General features: G+C 49.5%; 1 protein-coding gene across 5 annotated transcripts in view; it reads right to left on the bottom strand.

The window, feature by feature from the left end:
• Positions 1–11,889, bottom strand: part of IFNAR2 (interferon alpha and beta receptor subunit 2) — a 31,496-nt gene extending 19,607 nt beyond the window's left edge. For 2 of the 5 annotated variants that reach the window (XM_072806800.1, XM_072806801.1), the window contains exons 1-3: positions 11,285–11,427; positions 2,308–2,395; positions 1,233–1,274 (exon numbers count right to left, since the gene is read on the bottom strand). In XM_072806800.1, the coding sequence (XP_072662901.1) occupies positions 1,233–1,274; positions 2,308–2,362 (97 nt within the window). In that variant the 5' untranslated portion in view covers positions 2,363–2,395; positions 11,285–11,427. Of the gene's footprint in view, positions 1–1,232; positions 1,275–2,307; positions 2,396–6,758; positions 6,880–11,284; positions 11,428–11,754 lie in introns of those variants that run through there. The other 3 variants (XM_072806798.1, XM_072806796.1, XM_072806799.1) reach the window with 3 other exon arrangements.
• Between the last annotated feature and the right edge of the window lie 1,649 nt (positions 11,890–13,538).

The following is a 13,538-nucleotide window of genomic DNA, read 5'->3' as shown; positions in this document are numbered from 1 at the left end:
GCAGATGACACATGCCCTGACTGGCCCTTCCCAGGCATTTAATCAGAGCAACAATGCTGAAGTCAGTGCTAGTGAGGGGCCCCTGGGTGGCTCAGTGGTTGAGCGTCTGCCTTTGGCTCAGGTCGTGATCCCGGGGTCCTGGGATCGAGTCCCTCATCGGGCACCCCACAGGGAGCCTGCTTCCCCCTCTGCCTACGTCTCTGCCTCTCTCTGTATCTTTCATGAATAAATAAATAAAATCTTAAAAAAATGAAGTCAGTGCTAGTGAGAGACCCATTCTGCAGACCATATGACACTGAGCACTTGAGTTATACAATGTTACGTAGCTGGGAAGCTGGTGGCAAGTGAGACTCGAAAGCTCTACCTGTCAAATCCTGTTCAAGTCTTTTTTTTTTTTCCAAATTCAATTTTTATGATCCTCTAAGTTGTCTGTGATTTAGACTCAGGACTTTTCTTCTTGGCTGTGAATTCTTCATCTCCTGCCCTCATCACAAGGTTGGACATGGAGTTAATGCAGAATGAGATTATGTGGACAGATTTATAGATGCAGGCAAGATGTTTGGTTCAAAAAAATTATTTTCCTTTGTCTGGCACCAGGTACCAGACAGCAGGTGGAAGAATGCAAATGAAGGGGAAATTATTTCTGGATTATTTTCTGTTTGACATAATCTGTGCCTTCTCATTCTTCAATTAAGGGGTTTGAAATCGAATATTCTTTTAAGGAGTCTTATTTTTAAATTTTTTAAAAAAAAGATCTTATTTATGTGACAGAGAGATAGAGATAGAGATAGAGACACAAGTAGGCAGAGGGAAAGGGGGAAGCAGGCTCCCCGCTGAGCAGGGAGCCTGATACCAGACTCCATCCCAGGACCCCAGAATTGCAACCCGAGCCAAAGGCAGACGGTCAACCACTGAACCACCCAGGTGTCCCTTTTAATGAGTTCTAAAATGACTTCTGGTGTCATTTTAATTAATTTATTTCTTTTTTTTTTGGGGGGGGTGGTAATTTCTTCTAAGAGTTCTGAGAGAGAAATATGAAAATTTGGCTGATTTTGGCTCCATTGACAGAGAAAAAGGAGAGTATTTGAGAAAATCTAAGAAAAAGGATTCAAACAAAATGGGCAACAGTTCTGCAATCAAAAATCAAATTCCCCACATTTTACACTTCTGAATGGTCACCCCAATAGTCTGGCCCTTCCACAAAATTCAGGCAAGCCAAGAAAACCTCTTACCAGGAAACGCAGATGACACGCCAAACACGAAGCTGATACACACTGGGAAGAGGAAAAAAAAAATATTAGATAAGCAAAAATACCCTCTCCAGGCTGAATCTGTAATTTTTGCTCTGAGCCTGGCTTTTTTTTTTTTAATTTTTTTTTTTTTGTACCCACGTCTTAATGTTGGATCGATACTTCCTTCCTTGTGCTAAAAAATGCTCAAGTAAATGGTTCTTGGAGGACGGGTGTTGGTATCAGCAGCACATGGTCCACAGGTTTCCACCCGAGTGAATCTAAAATAAGGTCTGTCTGGGGGTTGATGTGGAATAACAGGGCTGACTGGTTGGGCGTGCGCCCCGAGAAACAGTCATCTGTCTGGAGAAGGTCTCAGACTATGAATTTCACAGGTTGTTAGTTTACATTTTAAAGACATTTGTCAGGGGTGGTGTAGGAAGAAAATCAATGGTGACAGGAATTGGGGACTCTCCTTTGCTTTCTGGATGTCACAGTGACTTGGGACGGGAGGGGTTACAGGCATGGACAGTTCTATAAAGGGAGAAGTGTCCCACTCATGGATCCCCTACTGATAAGCTATGGAACAGATGACACAGTGACAGTGAAATAGAATCAAAAGAAACGTAGAGAAAGAGTGGAATAGGACTGCAGAAAAAAGTCAGGAATAAATGAATCACAGAAACCGATGTTCAGGGATGACTTTTCAGTCTGGTGATGTGCTAGGAGGGAAGGGGCTTGGCCTCTTCCTAAGTTTGGGAGTAGGATGAGAAACTCCTCCCTGGATTAGAATGAGGGCATTAAAAGAAATTAGCTCCTCACAGTGCTTAGGAGGATACTCTCCATCATCACCGAGTCATTCTTGGGTATTTGTTTGTCTTCTTAAAATGAAGAGTAGGGCAGAAACCAGACCATCCGTCCAGGCTTCCTATCTACGATCCATTTAGCTCTTGGCCTTGGACAGGCTGATGCTGGGCCCCGGTCAGGGAAATCCATTTGCTACTCCCCGACAGGGCTCTGGGGGATGGTGATGTGGCTGGCTTGCTCCTACAAGAGCTCAGGCAAAAGTAACACTTACCCACGAGATACAGGTTCTGTGGTCTCACCAGGGAAGCATTCTGGTTCCAAACCATCTTGGTTATTAAGTCTTCTCTTTACTATCACATCTGAAAGGAAATCAGTATGAGGTGATCCAGATGCTGAAGCAGGTAATTATTATTCTTTTTAAAAGATTTTATTTTTGTTATTCAAAAATAACAAATAACACAGAGAGAGGCAGAGGCACAGGCAGAGGGAGAAGCAGGCTCCCTATAGGGACTCGATCCCGGGACCCGGGGATCATGACCAGAGCCCTAGGCAGACGTTTCGCTGACTGAGCCACCCAGACACCCCACTCTTGGACTTTGGAAAACCAAATTCGTAAATAAAAACCAATTTTTTCCCCACTCACACACACTTCTATCTCTCTGTTCTGACTTGTCTACCTTTTCATACATGTAAGAGCTACTTGTATTTCCTTTTTTTGTCAACTGTGTGTTCCTTTGTTCATCTTTCTACTGAGTTGTAGCCTGTTTTCTTATTGGTTTGTTTGTAGGAACTCTTTTAAGTATGAGGGAACCTGGCCCTTGGTCTGTGATACAAATCACTTCATTTTCTCCTCTGTTGTCAACTTGCCCTTTGATTTGCTCATGCTGGCATTAAAAAAAAAAAAAATCTCACCCATGAGTTTCTGAGGTGTATGTTTTCAGTTTTAAAGCTTTTTTCTTTCTTGGCATCTGCATTTTGAGTCACAGTCAGGAACATTCCTCACTCCAAGCTGAGAAATTCTTCCTGAATTTTATGCCTCAGGGCTTCTGTCAGTGGTACAGTTATAGGTTCTGGGTGTTTTGTACTCCCCAACACTGTAGCTGCCTCAGGCCCCAAGTTGAGACTGAAGAAAGGCCACAAAGTAGCAGACTTTAGTTCAAGCTCAAAACAAATGAAAAAGTCCTCTTGGGGGGCGTCTAGAGGGCTCAGTGGTTGCACGTCTGCCTTCCGCTCAGGTCATGATCCCGGGGTCCTGGGATCGAGCGCCGTGTCTGGTTCCCTGCTCTGCATGGGGCCTGCTTTTCCTTCTCCCTTTCCCTGCTTGTGCACTCTTTCTCTCTCCGTCAAATAAATAAATTAATTTTAAAAAGTCCGTCAAATAAATTAATTAATTAAAAAAAAAAAGTCCTCTTGATTATGAGGGCAACAGGTCCCACCAGGGTGCCCTCCTAGAGAATCCAAGGGATTCCAGGTTAAAACTGCCAACCCTGCTGAAGACTCCACCACCCCTGAGCTATCCAGGCACCTCTGCCTACAACTTATGCCACAATTCTGTGCCCATTGAGAACATCTCCAGAGCTCTTTGCTATGTGTGAGGTCATCTCCCACCATTACTCCCCGGCAGGCGGACTGCACGGTTGTGGGCGCATCTGGAGTGCAGAATGCCACATGGGGGTGGCACCCCCTTGCACTTGAACATCTGCCCTGTGGCCTCTCACCCCTCTGTCCTTTCCTGATGGTGGCACATCTTCACCTTTGCTCTCATCTGTGGAACACTTCATTTCTTCAGTGGCTGAGAGGCACATGTGCGCGCGCACACACACACACACACACACACACGCAGTTACACAATTGTAAGTCACTCACCCCCTGTGAGCCAGGGGAATGTGTCTTCTCCTCTTTGCTCTTGAGGAGCTGTACTCCACTTCCAACCCAATGTCTAGTAACTAGATTCCTGCTTGTTTAGAAGATCTAATTTCCTGTCTTGGCATCCTGCCTGGAATCGTTAATGAAGCGCCTGAGAACTCACCCTGACTACAGATCAACCTCCCTAAGGCATAGCTGTGGTCACTCTTATCTCTGTTAACTCTTCCCTCACTTCCCCTCCTGGGTCCTGTAGGCAGAAGGGTTCCGTGCTTGGTTTGCTGCCTTCCTGTGGCTGGCTTGAAATTCCTAATGATCTTATTTTTGAACTTGTGTTTTGTTGACGAAGTCTGATGGGACAGAGGGATCCATGGTGAGCTTGGAGCCTCAGCTCACACTCGGTCTTGCCCTCCTTCCCCCATGGGATGGGGTCCCAGGCCCCGTCTGGCCTCTCTCTCTACAATGGGAACTGCTGATATCCTCTGAGTGGGGTACCAGCTGGGTCACATGGCTGGAAAGTGCCATGTTGTATTGATGCCCTCCTGGGGGGGAAGCAGGCAGGATGGGGGCCTGGCAGGGTGAACGTTGCCCGTGTTCCAGGCTGGCCTCACCCAGGGGGGCAGCTAGCTGGACTGGTGAGGATGAGCATCCAGGTCAGCCTTGACCCAGGTACCTAGCACATGCAGAGGTTTAAAGGCCTTTGGATGGGACACCTGGGTGGCTTAGTGGTTGAGCGTCTGCCTTTGGCTCAGGTCATAATCCTGGGGTCCTGGGATCGAGTCCTACATTGGGCTTCCTGTGGGGAGCCTGCTTCTCCCTCTGCCTATGTCTCTGCATCTCTCTCTGGGTCTCTCATGAACGAATAAATAAAATCTTAAAAAAACAATAAAGACCTTTGGATATTGGGGTTGAGAGACAGCAGGTCCTTGGGAAGGAGGGATTCTGGGCTGGATGAGCCCAACCCAGGCTGGGGTACAGGGCGGCTAGCAAGACGGGGGATCCCAGCTCCCTTAGGTCCCAAGTACATGTGTGCCCAGAGTCGCAAGGGGTGGAGTGGCATCGGGCAGCTGCAGAGAGCTGTGCTGGCCCTGACAGTAACCCTGGGGCATGAGCGAATGCCTCTGGGGCAGGGGCATGCCTGGAGGGACCTCTTTCCTCCTCCCCAAGTCTGGCCTAAGTTTGCTTCTTCTGGTTAGTTCGAGGTACCCTCTTAAAATGTGCTGTGAGATGCCAGTTATGTAATCTGGTGATTCCCCATACGAATTAAATGCTCTTAGATCTGGCTTTGCACAGCAGAAAGTAGAATGGGGAAATGCCTGCTAATTATGTAAAATTTTATTTCTTTACTTGGGGTGAGGTTACACTGTAAAAATGAAAGTGACAAGTTGGGAGACAGAGACAATGGAAGAAAAGGAAAAGCTTTATAGTTTAGGGCCTTCCCTAAATCTTGCTCTATAGACACGCAAACCCTGCATCTTCCTTTTGCTCTGGGACCAGAACATTCTGCGGCCAGCCCAGTCCGCAGCTCCCTGTCACCTGACAAGTCATCCTGCACCTTGGGTTGAATTCAAGGCTGTTTTCAGCCTTCCTGGTCTTCCCAGGAGTCACTGCTCCACACAGGTGCCCAGCTCTGGGTGCCTCTCACCCTGCTCTGGCTCTCTAGGTGCCCCTCACCCTACCCTGGCTCCCTGTTCCACTGCTCCTGGAGCAACCCTCACCTCTGACACCTCAGCCAACCCTGCTGCCTTTCAGGGCCCTGCTCAAGTAGACACTAGAAAGTGAAATGATTCTTCTCTGAATTCCAACTCCTCCAACAGATGGACAGATGGCCAACCCTCAAGGAGTTTGAGGCTTCCCAGGCTCCTGGTGGAGAACATTAGGGTCTCTTCTATCTGGCCTGACACCCGGCATAACATTGGTAGTCAATGAGTAATGAACGGACTGGACTTAGAAATCCTACACAAATACAATTACGTATATTTTCCCCTAAAAATTAGGGGGGAAAACCCCCCAAAATAGAAAGAAGAAAGTAACAATCATCCTTATTTCTACCACCCAAGACCAACCATTGTTATTTTAACATCTTGGCATGTTTGTTTCTAGTTGAGTTTTCAAATGGCTTTCTTATTCCTGTAGAACTTCTCTTGTGTGCTCATTAAAAAAATTAAAAATGTGTAACAGTGCAAATTCCAGCATCCAGGTATTTCCATCATTAACATTAGGTGGACATAATCCCAGAGATCTTTCTATGCATGTGTATTTAGGGCCTTCCTAACACACATGCAGACCATTTCTGTCTAAATTTAACTATACTTGGGAAAGAAAACTCAAAAGATGAAGGAATTGTTGGAATTAGAATTCTTCTTCTCTTTAGATAAGAATAAGTTCCTAAAATATCTTCATAATGTTTCAAAGAAAAGGTGACAGAGACATCAGAAAGTTGGGGTATTATATGTTCACAGCACCTTTTACTATTAAACCATATTTATTGATCCATACTTTCAAAGATGAGAATTTTACTACTCTCTTTTCCCTCCCATCTTCCTCCCTACGTCTTTTTTTTTTTTTTTTTTGGTTTATTGATTTTTGTGTCTAGGTTGATGTAACAATCACATTTTATTCTACCTACAATTTCCAAAGCTGTCCAGTATTAATTCTACATTCATATAAACACTTACTAATGCTCCTTTTGAGCATGAGTTCTCTATGGTATGCTTGGGTTCTTTATTTTGATTTATCTCTTAATTTGCTAATTTGCTGAATTTTTCCAAACCAGCAGTTTTTCCCAAAGAGGGCTCACTGAGTGTTGAATTCCCTTGGCTCGTTCATATTTGAGAAGGCCTGCCTGTTGACTCTTACCTCAAATGACATCTTAGCTGAATAAAACACCCTTCTGGGGACAGTATCCTCCACTTAGAACACTTCTGGGAACCTCCATCCTCTGGCATTTAGCACTAGGGAGTCTGAGGCTGTCCTGGTCTGGTTTGTCCCTCTTTTGTTTACTTTTTCTTCTTGGATTCCTAAATAAGTCTTCTCTTGAAAAAAAAAAAAAGTAAATCATTTAAGTTATCTTGATGCTGAGCTTTCCCATATGAAAATTTCCTGGAAAAACTTCTTTGGGCCTATAGACCATTTTTTTCTTCATTTCAAGAAAATTTCTTCTCTTTTACCTTTACTTGCATGTTCTGTCCCATTTGTCATTTCTGCACATCAGGGATCCCAATTATCCTAATGCTTGATCGTTCTTTACCTTCCACGTCAGATTCTTCCTAATTGACTTGTCTTTCTTTTTCATTTACGTTCACTGGGCCTGAATCAAACCTTTCCTTTTTAAAAAAAGCTTTTATTTTCAGCAGTATCTATTCTTTTCCTTCTTCTTACTTCTTCTGAGGTTATGTTTCCATGGCAGTCAATTTATTCCCTTAAGTCTACAATCTCCTGTTCCATCCCAATTCAAAATATCCTCATCTTTGAGCTTATCCAATTGAATTCCTATTTTTATCAAGTTGTAGGATATAAGGCCATTGGAAGAAGTTTTCTTCTAATCTAGGAATAACATTATTTTTTATTTTTATGTTTATTTTTTAAAGATTTTATGTATTTATTCATGAGAGACACTGAGAGGCAGAGACAGAGGCAGAGGGAGAAGCAGGCTCCCCATAGGGAGCCCGATGTGGAACTCAAATCCAGGACCCCAGGATCATGACCTGAGCCAAAGGTAGATGCTCAACCACTGAGCCACTCAGGTGCCCTGTAATATTATTTTTTAAGTAAGACTCCTTTGCAAACCATGTCGTTATCTCCCTTCCTTCCTCCCCCCGCATCACTTCCAGTCACCTCGCTGGTACTTGGATGGCTTTGTCATCTGTTATTATGATATAGTGGAGTGAAATCTTAACCTCCTTAACCCTGACTTTCCAGTTTGTTCTGTAAAGACTGAGCAGTTTCTTGAGCCTGAAGGACTGGCTCTGGGATGGGGTGCTCAGTCAAGGTAGAGACAGATGTCAGGATACTGGGGCCCTGCTTTCTCCTGGAAGGTTTGGTACACGCTCTGCACGCAGGTGCACTGACTAGTGGAGAGGTGAGGCAAGGTCAACCACTGGGCCTGCGGATGGCTCTCCTGATCCTGGCACTGGCTTTCCCAGCTCCCACTCACCCAGCTGACTTTCCCCATCTCACGGCCTCTGACTACTGCCCCTTTGCCAGAAAAGGAAAAAGTCAAGTATGCTAAGGCCCTGTTTTCTTCTTTCCTGTCTATTAGGGAGTCTTTTTAAGATTGTTGTTGATTCGCCAGTATAGTTTCTGGTGGTCAGGCATACTCAAATTGTAAATACATTTAAAGGTTTTATTTATTTATTTATTTGAGAGGAGGGGGAGGGAGAGGGAGAGAATCCCAAGCCAACTCTGTGCTGAGCTCAGGGCCCCATGGGGGCCTCAATCCCACAACCGTAAGGTCCAGACCTGAGCCCAAACCAAGAGGGCTCAACCTACTAAGCCACCCAGGCACCCCAAATTTTAACTATATATACATATAAAGCCCTCAGAATTAAAACAAGAACACAAACAATGCTTAAGACTATCTCTCCCGTGGACTCTGGCTTACGGGGAAACCAAGCATCCTCATTTTCCTGCTGGCTCCAGAGAAAATGTTCAGTGGCTCTCAACCCCTCCCTGTCTCTCACTTTTTTCTTCTTTTCTGGACTTCCCAGGACACTTCGGCCTACCTGCTCTCCCAACTAACACCTTTTCCTTTATTCTCCTAGAATCGCACACCAAGCAGCTTCACTCTCAGAATGAATGCAGCATCCTCAGGCAAAGTACTGTCAAGCTCTGCTTCTGCTCAGATGACATTTTACACTTTATAAAATGCACGTTTCAAAAAAATTTTTAAAAAATGCACGTTTCTTTCTTACATCCAAACATCTTTGAAATCAGAATGTGTGTGTTTTAGTACTTCCTAAAAATTTTACATGAAAAAGTGCATCTTACACTCAGTGGCATTTTAGTTTTTCTAAGATAAGATGGCTGATAGTCAAAGAAGATTATATGCCATTGACTGTTCAACAGTTTGAATATTTATAAATAGAACAGAAAAATGAGTTCAGTAGTGCTGTGTGCAAGTGGGAGAGATGAAACGTATATTTTAATAGTTTCACTTCCAAGACTATCTCTGGGGCTGGGGTTCTGATTTTTTTTTTTTTTTTTTAGACAAATTACCATTTGTCAAAAAATCACAGGAACCAAATTTCAGGGAGATTTTTTTCTTTAACTTTTAAATAAATACACGAGGAACTTTAGAGGAAACTCAGGTAGGAATAAAAAAGCCCGGCAGATTTTTGATGTTTTAAAATGGAAAGCCAGCTGGTGAACTGTTAGAACTTAAAAAGTTCAAACTGTTTCCTGGAACTAACAGGTCAAATCTTATCAACGAAGCCCATACTGCTAGGGAAGTTGAAAAGATGTTTTCTTCAGGGCACATTTTGGTTCTTGGGTTTTTTTTGTTTGTTTTTTGGGGTTTTTTGGCCATTTCTTTTTCTTTTTATGTATTTTTTTTTTTTAATTGGAGTTCAATTTCCCAACTTAGAGTATAACACCCAGTGTTCATCCCTTCCAGTGCCCCCCTCAGTGTTCAGGGCACATTTTGGTGTGGCCTCTGCTTCCATCCTTTTGTCCCCAAACCCGAAAGGCAAGCGGGAGGAGGGAGGTGACTCAGAAACCTTGCCAAGGTGTGCGACAGGGGACGACCTGAGGTCTCAGTCCCCGGGGTCAGGTAGTAGGACCCCCGGGGAGCGTGGACCCGTGCAGAGTCCCTGAGCCCCCCTCCGCACCCCCCTGCTCAACAGACGCAGATGTGACCCCTCCGGCCTGTTTATAAAAGACCTCTTCTCAAACAAAAGCAAGGAAACCAAACAAATATTACAAGAATTTTAAAAACGAGGCGAGATATCTAGAGTTGCTCAATAAGGTCGCGCTCACCACTAGCTGAATTCCCCGGGGTTGAAACTCCAGCATCCACTCGCACCCGGTTCCCCACATCCCCGTCTCCCGCCCTCCTCCCGAACCCAGCTTCCAAGCAGGGGCTGGGGGGTCTGGGAGGACCTCGGGGCCCCCAAGGCCCCGTCGCCCCTCGGTGACCGGCTCCCGCCGGGTGTCCTCGCGGGGGCGGCCGCGGACCGGACCGAGGCCCCAGAGACGGGGCACCCCAGGTTCGCAAGGCCCAGTGGATTCCGAGGCACAGGACCCTCGCACGGCTCCAGGGCTCACGTCTCGCCGCCCCCAGTGCCCCGGGGGTCCCGAGCATCCTCGGTGGGAGCGGGGCGGGGGCGGGGGCGGGGGGCGCGGGGCACGGTGCAAAGACCCAGGGCTCCCGGGGGCGGCGGGGAGCGGAGCGCGCGGAGGAGCGCGGCGGATGCCCCGCCGACCGGCCCGGCTGGGGGTGGGTGGGGTCAGGTGGGAGGGGGTGCAGCGGGGAGGGGCGGGGGTGCAGCGGGGAAGGGGCGGGGGGCGCGGCGGGGAGAGGCGGGGGGCGCGGCGGGGAAGGGGCGGGGGGCGCGGCGGGGAGAGGCGGGGGGCGCGGCGGGGAGGGGCGGGGGGCGCGGCGGGGAGGGGCGGGGGGCGCGGCGGGGAGGGGCGGGGGTGCGGCGGGGAGAGGCGGGGGGTACAGCGGGGAGAGGCGAGGGGGGTGCAGCGGGGAGGGGCGGGGGGTACAGCGGGGAGAGGCGAGGGGGGTGCAGCGGGGAGGGGCGGGGGATACAGCAGGAGAGGTGGGGGTGCAGTGGGGAGGGGCGGGGAGGGGCGGGGGATACAGTGGGGAGAAGCGGGGGATACAGAAGGAGAGGCGGGGGGGGTGCAGTGGGGAGGGGCGGGGGTGCAGCGAGGAGGGGCGGGGAGGGGCGGAGGGTGCAGCGGGGAGGGGCGGGGGTGCAGCGGGGAAGGGGCGGGGGATACAGTGGGGAGAGGCGGGGGATACAGCAGGAGAGGCGGGGGGGGTGCAGCGGGGAGGGGCGGGGGTGCAGCGAGGAGGGGCGGGGAGGGGCGGAGGGTGCAGCGGGGAGGGGCGGGGGATACAGCAGGAGAGGCGGGGGGTCGGAGTGCAGCGGGGAGGGGCGGGGGGCATGGGGGTGAGGGGCGGGGGGTGCAGCGGGGAGGGGCGGGGGGCACGGGGGCGAGGCGGGGGACGCGGGGGTGAGGGGCGGGGGGTGCAGCGGGGAGGGGCGGGGGGCGGGGGCGCCGCGGGCAGGCAGCCGCGCGGGCGGAGGCGGAGGCGGAGCGCGGAGAGGCCGGGAGCCAGCGAGCGATTCCGGGAAGCGGCCGCGGGAGGGAGGCGGCGATCGCCGCGGGGTCTGGCGCGCCAGCGGCCCCCCCGCCCCCGCCCGCCCCTTTACCTCGGCAGGGTGGGCTCGCGGCTCCCCGCAGGGGTGCGGGCCTCCGGGCCCCCGCTGCCGCCGGCGCCCCCGCCCCTCCGGCTGCGGCTCCCGCTGCGGCTCCGGCTCCGGCTCCGGCTCCGGCTGCGGCTCGGGCTCGGGCGCCGGCGGCCCGGATGCGCGCTGCGGGCGGCCCCGGGGCTGTGGCGGGCGCGGGGCCGGGGGCGGCCGGGGCTCCGCGGGGGGACGCCGAGGTCGCTCGGCGGGGCTGCCTTCCCCGGGGCAGCGACCGTCTGCGGACCTGCGCGCTCGGAGCGCGGCCTCGGGCAGCTCGCGGACGCCCGGGTCGCCGGCGGGGGGCGGAGCACCCGACGGGTTCCTCTATTGACGTTTACCGACCGGGCTCCTACCACAGCCCCGCACCCCCCTCCGGAACACCCCGACCCCGGAGCTCAGCGGGGGCGGGGACCCGGGGCTGGGGCTCTGTTTACCTGGGATCCTCAGCGCAGAGCAGCCCTTTATGCACTCGATAAAAATGCGCTGAATGAATGAATGAGCGAATGGGTTCTCTCCCGGGCCCCCCACTTAGCAGTTATGTAAACCGCTCGGATCCGAATTCTCCAATCAATAAAACAGGAATAAAAATAGCCACCATCCAGCCGTAAAGGCTTGATATGGGACGCCTGGGTGGCTCAGCCGTTTGGCACCTGCCTTTGGCCCAGAGTGTGATCCTGAACACACAGGATCGAGTCCCACGTCGGGCTCTCTGCATGGAGCCTGCTTCTCCCTCTGCCTGTGTCTCTCCCTCTCTCTCTCTGTGTCTCTCATGAATAAATAAATAAAATCTTAAAAAAAAAAAAAAGGCTTGTTCCATCAGGCCTTTACAAATACTGTAAATTCGCTTCCCTCCTCTGTGTCTGTGGGTCTTTCCCTCCCTGTTCTTGTTACCCCAGTCCCCCACCCATCAAGGTGTTCAAGGTAGGTAGAGAGGGAAGATAGAGAGTCCCTCATTATCTTGTTTTTTTAAAAAATATTTTTTAAAAATTTATTCATAAGAGACATAGAGAGAGAGAGGCAGAGACATAGGCAAAGGGAGAAGCAGGATCCCTGATGCAGGACTCGATCCCAGGACCCCAGGATCACCACCTGAGCCAAAGGCAGATGCTCAACCAGTGAGCCACTCAGGCGTGGGGAAGAGAGACATTCTCCTGAACCTAATCCTACTCAGCTCAAGGGCAATTAGACAGCTTAGCCCCCTTGAGCCTTCTTGTCTATCATAAGGGGAGAAAAAATGAGGGGGAGGTGGGATCAAGGAACCCCTCTGAAGGTCACAGCTCAGTCTCAGGCCCATCAAAAAGAAGACCAAGCCCTGAGATTTAATAAGATTATAGAATGTTTCCCCTTCACAGTTCTTTACCGCCACATCCCCAGGACTCTATGATAAAAACAGTAGATTACAAGTCTATTTAAGAAGGAGCTTTTAGGGAAACCCCAAAACCACAAGGGAAATAAAATGAGGACACCAGACAAAATTGAAACCTCTGACATGTGCAGGTACAGCAAATGTTAGACACATCCTCTTGGCCAGGTAAACATAGCATCTCATGCTAAAGGATTATTTAGCTCAGCGCTTGTTATCAGATACATCATGTCTGGCTTTCAACAGAAAAAGACAAGGCATACTAAAAGGCAGGGAAAAAAAAAACAAGATCTGAAAAGGCAAAGTAAGCTTGAGAATAGGCAAAGATGTGGTAGAGAATTGGGAATGATAAGACTAGGAATTTAGAAGTAGTATGATTGATATAGTAAGGGTTCTGTATTATAGAGAGATATTTGGTCTTTGTCCCCAGTTCCTGATACCAAGCTCCTAAGTCCCTTGTAGTTTCCTGTGTGGTAAGGGTGAAAGGAACATGTTTGTTTCAGCGAGGTGATACTTGGGACACCCCAGATAGTTTCAAGGTGGGTCACCACAAAGACTAAACCTTATAATAACTGAAGTCTGGAACTTTCAACTCATCCCCCAACCTCTGGAGCAGGGAGAGGAGCTGGAGATTGAGTTAATAATCAATCATTCCTACATGATGAAATCTCCATGGAAGCCCATTGATGGCAGGTTTTGGAGAGCTTCTGGGTTGGTAGCATCAAGGAACTGGCAGGGTGAACCACTTGCAGAGGGCATGGAAGTTCTATGCCCCACCTACCTGTACCTTGTCCTATGCATCTCTCCTCTTTGGTTGTTCCTAAGTTGTAGCCTTTGTAATAAACTGGTACTAGT

Source organism: Canis lupus, chromosome 30 (genome assembly GCF_048164855.1).
Source record: "Canis lupus baileyi chromosome 30, mCanLup2.hap1, whole genome shotgun sequence".
Taxonomy (NCBI): domain Eukaryota; kingdom Metazoa; phylum Chordata; class Mammalia; order Carnivora; family Canidae; genus Canis; species Canis lupus.
This window is presented reverse-complemented; position numbering and strand designations above follow the sequence as displayed.